Source organism: Vipera ursinii, assembly GCF_947247035.1.
Source record: "Vipera ursinii genome assembly, chromosome: 7".
NCBI classification, from domain to species: domain Eukaryota; kingdom Metazoa; phylum Chordata; class Lepidosauria; order Squamata; family Viperidae; genus Vipera; species Vipera ursinii.
The window spans coordinates 27,314,174-27,328,550 of record NC_139521.1 but is presented as its reverse complement, the minus strand read 5'-3'; the positions used below and the strand labels follow the sequence as shown (position 1 = coordinate 27,328,550).

At 44.6% G+C, this 14,377-nt stretch overlaps 1 protein-coding gene across 5 annotated transcripts in view; it reads right to left on the bottom strand.

The window, feature by feature from the left end:
• Nucleotides 1-332: 332 nt before the first annotated feature.
• CEP44 (centrosomal protein 44) overlaps nt 333-14,377 on the bottom strand; it is a 34,381-nt gene continuing 20,336 nt past the window's right edge. For 4 of the 5 annotated variants that reach the window (XM_083367298.1, XM_083367300.1, XM_083367301.1 and 1 more), the window contains 3 exons: nt 8,703-8,824; nt 8,552-8,589; nt 3,726-4,578 (listed from right to left, as the gene is read on the bottom strand). In XM_083367298.1, coding sequence (XP_083223424.1) covers nt 4,503-4,578; nt 8,552-8,589; nt 8,703-8,824 — 236 coding nt within the window. In that variant the 3' untranslated portion in view covers nt 3,726-4,502. Of the gene's footprint in view, nt 895-3,725; nt 4,579-8,551; nt 8,590-8,702; nt 8,825-14,377 lie in introns of those variants that run through there. The other variant, XM_083367299.1, reaches the window with a different exon arrangement.

Below are 14,377 nucleotides of genomic sequence, written 5' to 3'. Positions count from 1 at the left end.
TCTGTTCATACAGAATGTTATAGTATTTTTCATGAGAATTGTTACACAAATACAACACATAACCTTGGCATTTCCCTGACAAAAATGTATAGACATCTTAAAACTACCTGACATGAATCTACATATTGTGTAAAACCACATTATTTCATAGCTGTGTAGTATTTTTTTTGACACATCACCTCTTTCTTACCATAATGATCTGCAGCACTTACCACTAGTACTTAGACTTATATACTGTTTTATAGTACTTGACAGCACTCTCTAAGCTGTTTACAGAGACAACATATTAGTGGTCCTTGGTGCTCTCCAAGCTTGCTTGTTTTCTTGTAGACGTTTCATTACCCGAACTAGGTAACATCATCAGTGCTAGTAAGGAGTGCTGTTTGTGGTCAGTTTATATTCTAGTGGCTTGTTTGTCAGTGTCGGTGGGGGTGGGTCTTAGAGATTCTTTGATTGAGCTGTTTGCTTCTTTGGCAGTTTCAACTTTGTTTACTTGATTATTGGTCTGATTAATGGTTAACATCAGACCAACAATTAAGTAAACAATACCCCAATCAAAAAACCTCCAAAGAAGCCAACAGCAAACAGTCCAATCAAAGAATGTCTAAGACTACTCTTACCAACACTGACAGGCAAGTCACTAGAATATAAACTGACAGCAAACAGCACTCCATACTAGCACTCATGATGTTATCTACTGTAGTTTAGGTAATGAAATGTCCGAAAGAAAACAAGCAAGCTCAGAGAGTACCAAGGATCGTTTATGTCAACCCTGAGCTACAAATATTCTCTTTTATTAGACAGCATCTTACCTCCAACAATCTGAGTCCTCATTTTACAGACCTCGGAAGGATGGAAGGCTGAGTCAACCTAGAGCCAGTCAGGATCGAACTCCTGGCAGTGGAATGCAAAGTTATCCTGTAATACTGTGTTTTAACCATTGTGCCTCCACAGCATAAGTTTGCTTAATTAATTTGAAGTTAACACACTATATTATAGCTATACTGGTATTCTTTTTAAGGAACACGTTTTCCAGATTGTAACTTTAGTTATAAAGTTGTATCCCACTCTTATGCACTGGTTACCAGTACTTAGCAATATCATACTGCCCCACATTAGAAGACATCTTGTTCAGCTATACAGAACAAGGTGCTCCCTATTCACCAGGACAATGCACAGCTCATCACAAGATTGAAATCCCACAGGACAGCTTGGAGAACAGCTATTCGCTAACATCTACCCAGTTTAACCCTGAGATGCCTGGAAAGAGAAATGGTCCAAGATACCTTCTTGGAGACTGACCATTAGTGATCCCTCTACCAAACCACCTGGTTTTGACCTGCTTCTCTCTGTTCGATCAAAATTGAACAGAAGTAGGTGTGATACGGGTGCACTGTATCAGTAGGAATGGAGAGTCCTCTTGTTGCAATTGTGCTGCTGATATGCAAATGATTAAACATATTGAGCAACATTGCCTACAACATGCATTCTCTGATTCCCTAGAAGATCTGCATGAAACAACACCAGAGGCGATCGCCTGGAGGCTGAATTGGACATCCAGTTATGAGGCCACTGCAATATTCCTATAGAAGTTTTACTTATAATTACGTAGACTGTGTATATATTTTACTTATCTTCTGTCATGTTCTCACCATGCGCTAAATAATAAAAGTACTCTTGCATGTGAAATGGTAAAAAATAATTTTGTTCTTAATTGGAAATGGTATGCTCAAAATATAGAATTAATTTGTTATGTATAAAAGTGCTTTTAAAGGATATCTTGATCATTAAATTGTGTTGCATTTTGTAATGCTCATTATTTTTAATCATACAGTTTTGAGCAAACTTATTAGAAATGGAAATTATATTTTATGTAGTTACAGGATCGATCCCTGAATAATTTATTGCTGTCAATTGTGCAGTTATTCTATGAGTTTTGGCTAAGATCAAGTGTAGTATCTGTTATAATTAATTTAATTACGTAATCTGAATAACTTTCCTCACTATTCAAAAATTGGAAATTTTACAGTTTTATATGCTTGATTTTATCTTTTCTTCTCATTGTAAGTAAAATGATTTAATGCTATAGAGCTAGCTTTCATTTAACAACCAAATGTTTAATGACCATTCAATGTTTTTATTTATTAAACTTCCATGCTGCCCATCTCAGGAAGGCAATTCTAGGCAGCTTACAGGCAATCAACTTCACAACAGAGCTCCTCAGAACTCCTTATGACCAGTTCCAGAGTTCGGACAGCCATCCACCTGCAGTCACATTTTGGGCACTTGGCAACCAGCTTGCATATATGGCCATTTGCAGCATCCTATGGTCACATGACTTATTTTCAATGGGGTTTTTGCTGGTTTACAGCATTTACTTCCAGCAAAACACCCATTGAAGAAAATAGGCTCTCTTAATGACCATGGCATTTGCTTAATGACTGCTGAAAAAAAGATAAATCAGGTATGGTAGCCTGATGACATGTTTAATGACTTCCATGACTTAGGACCATAATTCCAGGGTCAATTACTGTCCTAATTCTTACCACTGAAAATTTGGTTAGGGAAAAATATCTTTCATGTAATAAATATATCTTCTCAATTTGTTATTACTTCCAACAAAAATAAAAATATTAGCAATTCTATTATACATAGTTGAATAAATATAAATAATGATGTAATTCTGGATTGCTCAATAATATCCCAATATTTTGAAACGCAATTTGAATTAATTACTTAAAATAGTACTTAAATAATTAATTACTTAAAATAGTACTTACTATAGTAGGACTATACTATTAATATAATGTGGTTAGCTAAATAGAGATATATTTACTTAGAAAGATTATGCTTCTGCTTTACTTTTTACAAACTGGGAATATGATTAACTTTTGAGAAACTTCCTTTTAAGAATCAGCTAAGACACAGTATAAACTAGCTTAAACAGATAAACTAATCTATTTAAGCTGGTTTAAGACAGGGGAAATCACTGTACAGAAACTGCTTTCTCACATTTTCAGATCCTACTACCGTGTTTCCCCAAAAGTAAGGCGTACACCAACAATAAGCCCTAGCTTGATTTTTTGGGGTGGGCCTAATATAAGACCTATCCCAAAAATAAGGCTTAGTTTTGGGGTGAGGCACACACCTAAAAGTCAAGCTAGGGTGGGGTGTGGGGTGTGGAGCTGCCTCACCCACCCCGTACCCATTTATCTTGCAGCCAGACCTCTCCTTGTTGGCCCACTTCTTCTGAGGCCTCTTCTGCAGCCAGGCCTGCATTTTTCAGTCACAGGGCTTTCCGGAAGGCCTGTGCAGCCAAGAACCAAGCTATGGATTCAACCCATAGCTGAGTTCTGCAAGACCTCAACAGCCGAGCACCAAGCTATGGATTGAATTCATAGCTCAGTACTCAGTTGCTTAGGCCTTCTGGAAAGGCCTAACTGCAAATGCAGGCTTGAAAGCAGCTGCAGAACTTCAGCCCCAGAAGAAGTGGACCGGCTGGGTGGGACTGTTGGTGCCAGAAGTGAGATAAGGCCTACCCCAAAAATAAGACTTGGTGCCTCTTTTGGAGGCAAAAAATAAAATAAAAATAAATAAGACCCAGTCTTATTTTTGGGAAAACATATTAAAAAAAATATCAATGATAAATGTGATAAATATATTTTGATATGAACATATGGAAGTATGATTAATATAATTAAAAACTTCTCAATGTAACATATAAATATAAAACAATTTAAAGATGTTTATTCCTTTCCGTAATTCCTTAGGTATTTCTCACCAAATAAATCATATTTATGAATATTTTACATTGACTTTAATCTCCAAAGAATCATTTATACGGCTTCAAATCATAAAAGTGTGCATTTTTATATACCAACACAATGGTCTCCATCTGTCCTACTGATCTTAAAATGTGTCTAGTTATCTAGCACTAAAATATTCAATGTATTTGTTAGTCAAAATCTCAAAATCTTGTTTATGTATTTAATAACTTTTTATCCAAATAGCCTTCACTTTATCATGCACACTAAAAGTTGAAATGTATCGCTGTTCTGTTCACAGATAAATATTAAAATATATCTGAATGTATTTAAGATAAGTTAAAAAACAATATATATACAATATGTGTAAAAGACTTGCACACTTTATTGATGTCACATATACTGCTCAAAAAAATAAAGGGAACAGAAAATAAGACATCCTACTATTAAATACAGTACATTGTGTTAAGTGTTCCCTTTATTTTTTGAGCAGTATATATATTTTCCTTAGGTATAATATGCAAGCCCCAGATAGAATATCTCCAACAAAATATAAAATATAGTTATTGAGCCGGTTCTTTAAAATTAAATACCATTTAACCTAATGCCTGCAAATTTTGTTACAAAGATAGACTGGGTACATTAATGTTGCCACATATTGGAATAGTTTAAATAATTTCAATCCAAAACACAACAAAAAAGAGTTCTAAAAAAGTTCAAGGACACACATAATTACTTTCAGTTCTTTGGCTGAATAAAATTCTCTGAAGAGGTGTTACGTGAAATCTTCAACAATTCTGAAGTTTCCTCAACCCTTAAGACATAAAATACGTAAACAAAGTTAAATGACTCTTCCAAAATATAAAAACAGTAGCAATTTTGTATCTCTATTAAAAATTGGTAAATTTATGCAACTTCATATATAATTGAACAGACATATACCATTATGTTAAATGAGTTTTTCATTTTAAAAATCAATGTTTAAGTATTTCTCAGTAGAAAATTAAGAATTATGAGCTTTAAAAAAACACTTTCCAATAAAACATCACTGCTTTTTCAAACCACATTACTACTTAATCCAAGATAACTTTTTTCAGTATAGTAAAGGATTTCCAATAGAAAAAAAAAGTTTAGCAAATAAATACTTTATTATTAAAGCATCTCATATTGTCTTCCAAAAACAAAAAATATTTTTTGTTTTTGGAAAACAATATGTGATGCTTTAATAATCAAGAACTTTAGTTTGATTCATTGTCTAATACAATTTTAAGAAAATACTACCTCATGGGAGAATGGAAAACACATGTACAGTACACTCATAATTTAATGAGGAAGAGGAATTTCAGTTAAAGTACAATGTCCACTAACTCTGAGTGGTGTGTTCAAGTGAAATTGAAATGAGATTTTATTTCTGCATTTTTATGCATTTATGAATATCTAAAATAGCAAATCCCCTTCAAGGATTACTGCCTTGTCGTGGTGAAGGGGCATGGGTAATTCAATGAAGCTATGAGCTATACCATGCAGGACTCCCCAAGACGGATAGGTCATAGCAGAGAGTTCTGACAAAACATGATCCACTGGAGAAGGAAATGGCAACGCACTCCAGTATCTTTGCCATGAAAACCCCATGGACAATACCAAAAGGCAAAAAGATATGACGCTGCAAGATGAGCCCCTCAGGTTGGAAGGTGTCCAATATGCTACTGGGGAAGAGCAGAGGGCTAGAACTAGTAGCGCCAGAAAGAATGAAGCGACTGGGCCAAAGCTGAAAGGACGCTCAGCTTTGGATGTATCTGGTGGTGAAAGGAAAGTCCGATGCTGTAAAGATTTTTTCTCCATAGGAACCTGGAATGTAAAATCCATGAATCAAGGCAAGCTGGACGTGGTCAAACAAGAGATGACAAGACTGAGCATCGACATCTTAAGAATCAGCAAACTAAAATGGACAGGAATGGGTGAATTTAATTCAGATGACCATCAGGTATACTACTGCGGGCAAGAATTCCTCAGAAGGAATGGAGTAGCCTTCACAGTCAATAAAAGAGTAGGAAAAGCAATACTGGGATACAATCCCCAAAATGACAGAATGATCTCAGTTCGAATCCAAGGCAAAACATTCAATATTTATTTATTCAATAAATAAATATGACAGTAGTCCAAGTCTATGCACCAACCACTGGTGCTGAAGAGGATGAAATTGACTGGTTCTATGAAGCTTTACAGCACCTTATAGAACTAACACCAAAAAATGATGTCCTTATCATCATGGGGGATTTCGAATGCTAAAGTAGGAAACCAAAAGATAACCAGAATAAGAGGCAAGTTTGGCCTTGGCGTACAAAATGAAGCAGGGCACAAGAGAATGTGATGGTCATAGCAAACACTCTTTTCCAACTATCCAAGAGACGGATCTACACAAGGACATCACCAGACGGTCAACACAGAAATCAGATTGACTATGTGTGCTGCAGCCAAAGATGGAGCAGCTCTATACAGTCAGGCGCTGACTGTGGCTCAGACCATGAGCTTCTCGTTGCAAAATTTAGGCTTAAACTTAAGAAAGTAGGGAAAAGTACTAGGCCACTCAGGTATCAACTAAATCATATCCCTCACGAATATACAGTAGAGGTGACAAATAGATTTAAGGAATTAGATCTGATAGACAAAGTGCCTAAAGAATTATGGACGGTGGTTTGCAATACTGTGCAAGAGGTAGCAACTAAAACCATCCCAAAGAAAAAGAAATGCAAGAAAGCAAAATGGCTGTCTGAGGAAGCTTTGCAAATAGCTGAAGAAAGAAGGGAAGTGAAAGGCAAGGGAGAAAGATACACCCAATTGAATGCAGAATTCCAGAGAATAGCTAGAAGAGATAAGAATGCCTTCTTAAATGAACAGTACAAAGAAATAGAAGAAAACAATAGAATAGGAGGACCAGAGATCTCTTCAAGAAAAATGGAGATGAAGGAAATGTTTTACGCAAAAATGGGCATGATAAAGGACCAAACTGGCAGGGACCTAAAAGAGGCAGAAGAGATTAAGAAGAGGTGGAAAAATTACACAGAAGAACTATACTATACAAGAACGAGCTTAACCTCCCTGATAACTACGATGAGGTGGTCACTGACCTCAAGCCAGACATCCTAGAATGTGAAGTGAAGTGGGCCTTAGGAAAGCTGAACAACAACAAAGCTAGTGGAGGTGACATTATTCCAGCTGAGCTATTCAAAATTTTAAAAGATGTTGCAGTAAAAGTGCTACACTCAATTTTGCCAGCAAATTTGGAAAACTCAACAGTGGCCAAAGGATTGGAAAAGATCAGTTTACATTCCAATTCCAAAGAAAGGCAGTGCCAAAGAATGTTCAAGTTATTGCACCATTGCACTCATTTCATATGCTAGTAAAGTTATGGTTAAAATCCTACAAGCTAGACTCCAGCAGTATGTGGATCGAAAACTACCAGAAGTACAGGCAGGATTTCGAAGAGGCAGAGGAACTAGAGATCAAATTGCCAACATACGCTGGATCATGGAGAAAGCTAGGGAGTTCCAGAAAAACATCTACTTCTGCTTCATTGACTATGCTAAAGCATTTGATTGTGTGGATCACAACAAACTGTGGCAAGTTCTTAAAAAGATGGGATTACCAGAGCATCTTATTTGTCTCTTGAAAAACCTATATGCGGGTCAAGAAGCAACAGTGAGAACTGGACACGGAACCACTGATTGGTTCAAAATTGGGAAAGGAGTCTGGCAAGGCTGTATACTGTCACCCTGCCTATTTACCTTATATGCAGAGCACATCATGAGAAAGGCAGGGCTAGATGAATCAAAAGTTGAAATTAAGATTGCCGGGAGAAATATCAACAACCTAAGATATGCAGATGATACCACTCTAATGGCAGAAAGTGAAGAACTAAAGAGCCTCTTGTTGCGGGTGAAGAAGAAGAGTGCAAAAGTTGACTTGAAACTTAACATTAAGAAAACCAAGATCATGGCATCCAGCCCTCTCAATTCCTGGCAAACAGATGGGGAAGAAATAGAGGTAATGACAGATTTTATTTTCCTGGGCTCCAAGATCACTGCAGGTGTTGGCTGCAGTCAAGAAATTAAAAGACGCTTGCTCCTGGGGAGGAAAGCCATGGCAAATCTAGACAGCACATCAAAAAGCAGAGACATCACTCTTCCAACAAAAGTGCGTATAGTCAAGCTATGGTCTTCCCAGTTGCAATGTATGGCTGTGAAAGCTGGACTATAAGAAAGACTGAGCGCCAAAGAGTTGAGGCCTTTGAACTCTGGTGCTGGAGAAGACTCCTGCGAGTCCCATGGACTGCAAAGCGATCAAACTGGTCAGCCTTAAAAGAGATCAACCCTGACTGCTCTTTAAAAGGCCAGATCCTGAAGTTGAAACTCAAATACTTTGGCCACCTAATGAGAAGGACTCACTGGAGAAGAGCCAAATGCTGGGAAAGATTAAGGGCAAGAGAAGAAGGGGATGACAGAGAATGAGGTGGCTGGATGGAGTCACTGAAGCAATAGGCGTGAGCCTAAATGGACTCCAGAAGATGGCAGAGGACAGGAAGGTCTGGAGGAACGTTGCCCATGGGGTCGCAATGGGTCAGACATGACATCACAACAACAACAAAAAATAGCAAATAGAAGTTTATGACTGCATGTAATGAAAGATTCTGTTCACTTCATCTGATATTCATTATACTGTTTTCTCTATTCTGTATCTACATTTGAAATCTTGTTAGCTAAAAAATAAAACTGGATCCTCTTACTTACATTTTGTTTATTCTTTCCATTTTTTGGATTGTGTTTTCCTACAATTTAAAAGCAAGAATTTTAACTTTATACACTTACATTATCAACAACAAATAAAATCACAAACTTTCTATAGCTCTGCCAAAATATATATGCGCCAGTTTTAACTTACCTTTGAAACTTCTGACACATCATCATTAACAGCCAGGGCTTTGGGAGATGGATCTGCAGATAACAATGAACTATATCCAGATGACTGATGAGGACTGTCTGGCAATTCTACTTTCTCTTTATCTGTGAATAAATTCACATTTTAAAAATCAGCTTTGCCTTTACACACTTTAATCAGTCTAATTATCATATAGTCTGATTTATAGAATATTTTCATTAAAGAAACTAAGAACTCAAAGCAATGTTCTCAGACAAATTCAGATGTGAATATAATGTAAATTAAAGGTAAAGGTTCCCCCGCATATGCGTGCTAGTCATTTCCAACTCTAGGGGCCGGTGCTCATCTCCGTTTCAAAGCTGAAGAGCCAGCGCTTGTCCGAGGACATCTCTGTGGTCATGTGGCCGGCATGACTAGGCGCCAAAGGTGCACGGAATGCTGTTACCTTCCCACCATAGTGGTCCCTATTTTTCTACTTGCATTTTTATGTTCTTTCGAACTGCTAGGTTGGCAGAAACTGGGACGAGTAACAGGCACTCACTCTGTTACGCGGCACTCGGGATTCGACCCGCCAAACTGCCGACCTTCTGATCAACAAGCTCAGCGTCCTAACCCACTGAGCCACCGCGTCCCTTATAATGTAAATTACTACAGTTTTATAACCAATACAACCTGATAAATTACTTGTACAATCTTTCCGAACATAAACCTTTTCTACAGAGTTCAAAGAAATACAATGTGAATCTGTAATTTCTCTGCTTCTGTTGGAAAGTGTTTGATGTAGTTACAGGTTATTTTTATAAAACAACAAAATCTTCTATGGAAATGTCAATCTTTTTATATTGAGAAAATAATAGTTAATTGTGTCTAAAGGGAGAAAACATATGAAACTTGCTGATTGACCTCAGAGCTTAGAAATAGCATCTGTATTTTATTACACTTTAAAACTTTTCCAACTGCCACACACTAAAGTTAATTTATACGTTGGTACTTCTACAGAAGTACTGTAGCTTACTATCAAAATATAATCTTTAGAGAATAGGAAAAATCAATATTTTTATAAAAATACTAATCAATACAGTAGAAACCACAGAGACAGATTAAATTTGTTCCCAATTCAGACTCTTTCTCTTAGAGTACAACAGAACATATCTGTCAGCAATTTTTTATTTTTATTTTCGGAAAATCTTATTAAAATTTCGGGCAAATGAGCTGGGCAATTATGCCGCCCGCTGCCTCCCGAAACAGCTGCAGGGGTGCCGGGACATCCCCGCCCCACCGCCTGGGCCGTTGGCAACCGTTATAAACGGGGCCAGCACCTCCGCCCTGCCTCTACCGCTAGTCAAACTGCCGGGCAAGGGCGGCGCCTCCGCGGATCAGCTGTGCGGCGGAGGCCCCGGCGGCAAGGATGGCAGCGGCTGCGGCGACGACTTTCAAGCCCCCAGGCTGGTCGTTGATCCAGGGAGCCTGGCAACGGCGGTGGCGGTGGCAGCGGGGCGTCTCCAGGCCCGCCCCTGGCCATCCAGGAGGGGCCGGAGGCTCTGCTCTGCCCCGGCCCCCTGACCGGCTCCCGGGTGACGGCGGCGTCTCCGGGCTATCAGCGGAGACGCCGCGGACCAGCTGGACCAGCTGGGTGGCGGAGGCGGAGGCATCTTCGGCGGCGCCGGAGGTGAGAGACCCGCCCCTGGACCACGACAGCCATCGCAGCCATCCAGGAGGGGCCGGAGGCTCTGCTCTGCCCCGGCCCCCTGACCGGCTCCCGGGGACGGCGGCGTCTCCGGGCTATCGACGGAGACGCCGCGGACCAGCTGGACCAGCTGGGTGGCGGAGGCGGCGTCATCTTCGGCGGCGTCGGCGGCGAGAGGCCCGCCCCTGGACCACGACAGCCCTGGACCACGACAGCCGTCGCAGCCATCCAGGAGGGGCCGGAGGCTCTGCTCTGCCCCTGACCGGCTCCCGGGTGGCGGCGGCATCTTCGGCGGTGAGAGCCCAGCGAGCCCTGGTCTGCGGTCTCCTCCGATGCCGATCACCGGGCAAGGGCGGCATCTCCGCAGATCAGCTGTGCGGCGGAGGCGCTGGCAACGAAACCAACAGCAGCAGCAGCGGGCAGCGGCGGCGTCTCCGAGGATCAGAGGAGGCGCCGCGGATCAGCTGGGCGGTGGAAGTGGCGGCAGCGAAGAAGACGGCGGCCGGGACTGCTTCTCCAGGCCTAGTCGTTCGCTACCCAGGGGCCTTGACAGCGGTGGTAGCACTGACGGCGTGGCATCTCCGGCCCGCCCCCTGTACCGCTACGGCCGTTGCAACAATCCTGAGCGGGGCCGGAGCTGCTGTTTTTGCTTTGGCTGCCTAATCTGCTCCCGGATAGCGGCGGCGTCTCCGAGTGATCAAGGAGATGCCGCAGACCAGCTTTACAACGAGGCGAGGCATCTGCGGCCTACACCCCGAGCCACCACCTCCTCGAGACACCTTGATCGGAGACGGCAACAGCAGGGGCATGACACCAGGGACTCCCATACCTCTGGGAGGCCGCGCTCCGGTCGGTCCCCAACCAATAGGGGCCATGGAGCTGCGGCCGGGAACAACGCCCAGAGGATCAGGGAGGGAACTGTTTGGGCGGCTGAACCACCAGAGCTGACGCCAATTAATGGATCCCTCAATCCTGCCTTCTGCCCACTCTCAACCATCCTTGCCCATTCTCTCCCCACAGGACATAACGGGCCTGGGTGCTAGCCACGGTGGCAGAGTGGCTGGGCCTTACACCTGCAACCCCATAGAGGTGAGAGCTCTATGGGGTATGCTTCACCCAGAGTACGTTCTGGACCACCTCCGGAAGCAGAGACACAACCCATCGTGAGAGGATGAGGAGTGGCCTGCTTCTGGGGGTTTGCCCGGCCAAGTGGCAGTGGCAGGGCGACGATCCAGAAACGCACCTACCCGACTCGACCCTCCTGCAAATTCACCATCCAGGGGACAGCCTTCCCGGAACCACCTGTGACTATGCTCGTTCAATACTCTAGCATAGTACTGCACGCCCTCAGGGGTTCCCCACTCTCCTGGGTGCGACCCGCCTGCATCACATCCAATCTTGATGACGGGCCCAACCACTGGGCCTCTGAGAGATGGCCGGGCAGGGTCAGGGGCCTCCAGCATAAGCCCAACAAGAGGCCCCTGATTAAGTTTTTAGTTAAGTTTTTTGTGGGGTTAGGGAGGGGGGAGGGAGAAGACTATGGTTGCGTGGAAAAGGCACGCCTTCCAGCCACCATAACGCATGCCAGGCCCACGGCCGTTCGCGGCGGCGTACAACGAGGACCAGTCGCCGATAACACCCAGTGGCGTACTGACAAACGTCCCATCCCTAGGATGGTGGGGAATGGCAGAAGGTGCACAGACAGAGGGCCGTATCGTCACCGGGAGTGTCATCTCCGCTCTGTACAAGCGGTGAGACGCTCCGACCCTCTGTTCTCCCCCGGAGGACCCGGGAGCAAAGGTGCGCACCCTCCCATGCTAAGGCTGGTCTACCTGAATGCAAGGTCCGTAGCTAACAAAGCTCACCTCATTCGTGACCTAGTGGAGAGTGAGCATGCGGACCTGGCCTGCATCACGGAAACCTGGCTGGGCCCAGAGGGGGGTGTTCCTCTGGTTGACCTCTGCCCGCCAGGTTTCCAGGTACTGCACCAGCCTCGGGCTCATGGGAGGGGCGGGGGAGTGGCAGTTATCATCAGGGAATCCCTTAGCCCGCGAGAGACCACCGTCCCTCAGATGGTCGGGTGTGAGTCTCTCCTACTGAGATACGGCCCAGGGGCGCAGTTGGGCCTGCTGCTGGCGTACCTACCACCTAATCGTGCAGCGGCGGCCCTACCCGAGCTACTCGATGTCCTCTCAGGGTTGGTGGTTGAATTCCCAAGACTCATGGTCTTGGGCGACTTTAATCTACCGTCCCTGGGAGGATCGTCCGAACTGGCTCGGGAGTTCATGGCTTCCATGGCGGCCATGGACCTGTTGCAAATAATTTCTGTGCCGACTCATGAGAGAGGCCACAACCCAGACTTGGTGTTCTTGTCTGGACGGTGGCGTGATGATATCGGTGGGGGTGCCACAACTGTTACGCCCCTGTCATGGACCGATCACCACCTCCTGCGGCTAGACTTCCCCCTTGCCACCCCCCACCGTGGGTGCACGGTGCCAGTCAGATGGTACCGCCCTAGGCGCCTAATGGACCCTGATAAGTTCCAGGCAGCGCTTAGGGACACGCATGCACCCCCTGCCCACAGCTCGGCGGATGCCTTAGTGGAAGCCTGGGAAAAGGCAGCCACGGAGGCTCTGGACCGAGTTGTACCCTTGCGGCCTCTGACCCGGCGCAGATCCCAGCGAGCCCCATGGTTCACCGAGGAGCTCCGGGAAATGAAGCGTCGGAGACGGGGCCTAGAGAGCCGTTGGAGATCCAGTCGATCCGAATCCGACTGATTGCGACTAAGAATCCTCACCAGGTCTTATCTCGCTGCGATAAGGGTGGCAAAATCCAACTACTTTTCCACCCTCATCGCGTCCGCAGATAATCGCCCGGCTGCCTTGTTCAGGGTGACTCGCTCCCTACTAAACCAAGAGGTGAGGGAGGAGCCCTTGCAGGGTCGAGCCGAGGAATTTGGTCAATATCTGCTGGATAAAATTGCTCGGATTCGAACTGGCCTGGACTCCAACTGGGCTGAGATGGAAGAACAAGACATGGACAGTCTTGTCGACGTCATCTGGGAAGAATTTGATCCTGTAACTCCTAAGGAAGTGGACAGGATTATGAGAAGGTTGAGCTCCTCCACATGCTTACTGGACCCGTGCCCTTCCTGGCTGGCCTATGCAGCTCGAGAGGGGACACGAGGCTGGTTCCTAGCGGTCATCTCTGCTTCTCTGAGTGAGGGTCACTTCCCCACCGCCTTGAAGGAGGCGGTGGTGAGACCTCTCCTCAAGAAGCCCACCTTGGACCCATCCTCTTTGAATAACTTTCGTCCAGTCTCCAATCTTCGCTTCCTTGCGAAGGTTGTTGAGAGCGTGGTGGCGCACCAACTTCCTCAGATCCTGGATGAAGCGGTTTATCTAGACCCGTACCAATCGGGTTTCAGGCCGGGCTACGGCACGGAGACGGCATTGGTCGCTCTGATGAATGATCTCTGGAGAGCCCGGGACAGGGACCATTCCTCTGTCCTAGTCTTATTAGACCTCTCGGCGGCTTTCGATACCATCGACCATGGTATCTTGCTGCGACGCCTCAGGGGACTGGGAGTGGGAGGCACGGTTCTGCGTTGGTTCTCCTCCTTTCTCCAGGGTCGCTCGCAGTCGGTGCTGACAGGGGGACAGAGGTCGACCCCGAGGCCTCTCGCTTGCGGAGTCCCTCAGGGGTCGGTCCTCTCGCCTCTCCTGTTCAACATCTACATGAAACCGCTGGGTGAGATCATTCGCAGTTTTGGAGTAGGGTACCATCAGTATGCTGATGACACCCAGCTTTTTATCTCAACTCCAAACAATATCAGTGATGCCCTAGACGTGATGTCCCGCTGCCTGAAAGCGGTCCGGGAATGGATGGGGAGAAACAGGCTTCAACTGAACCCGGACAAGACTGAATGGCTGTACGTACCAGCAAGCCAGGATATTCAGAACGTCCCACTGCTTAACATTGGGGACAAGTT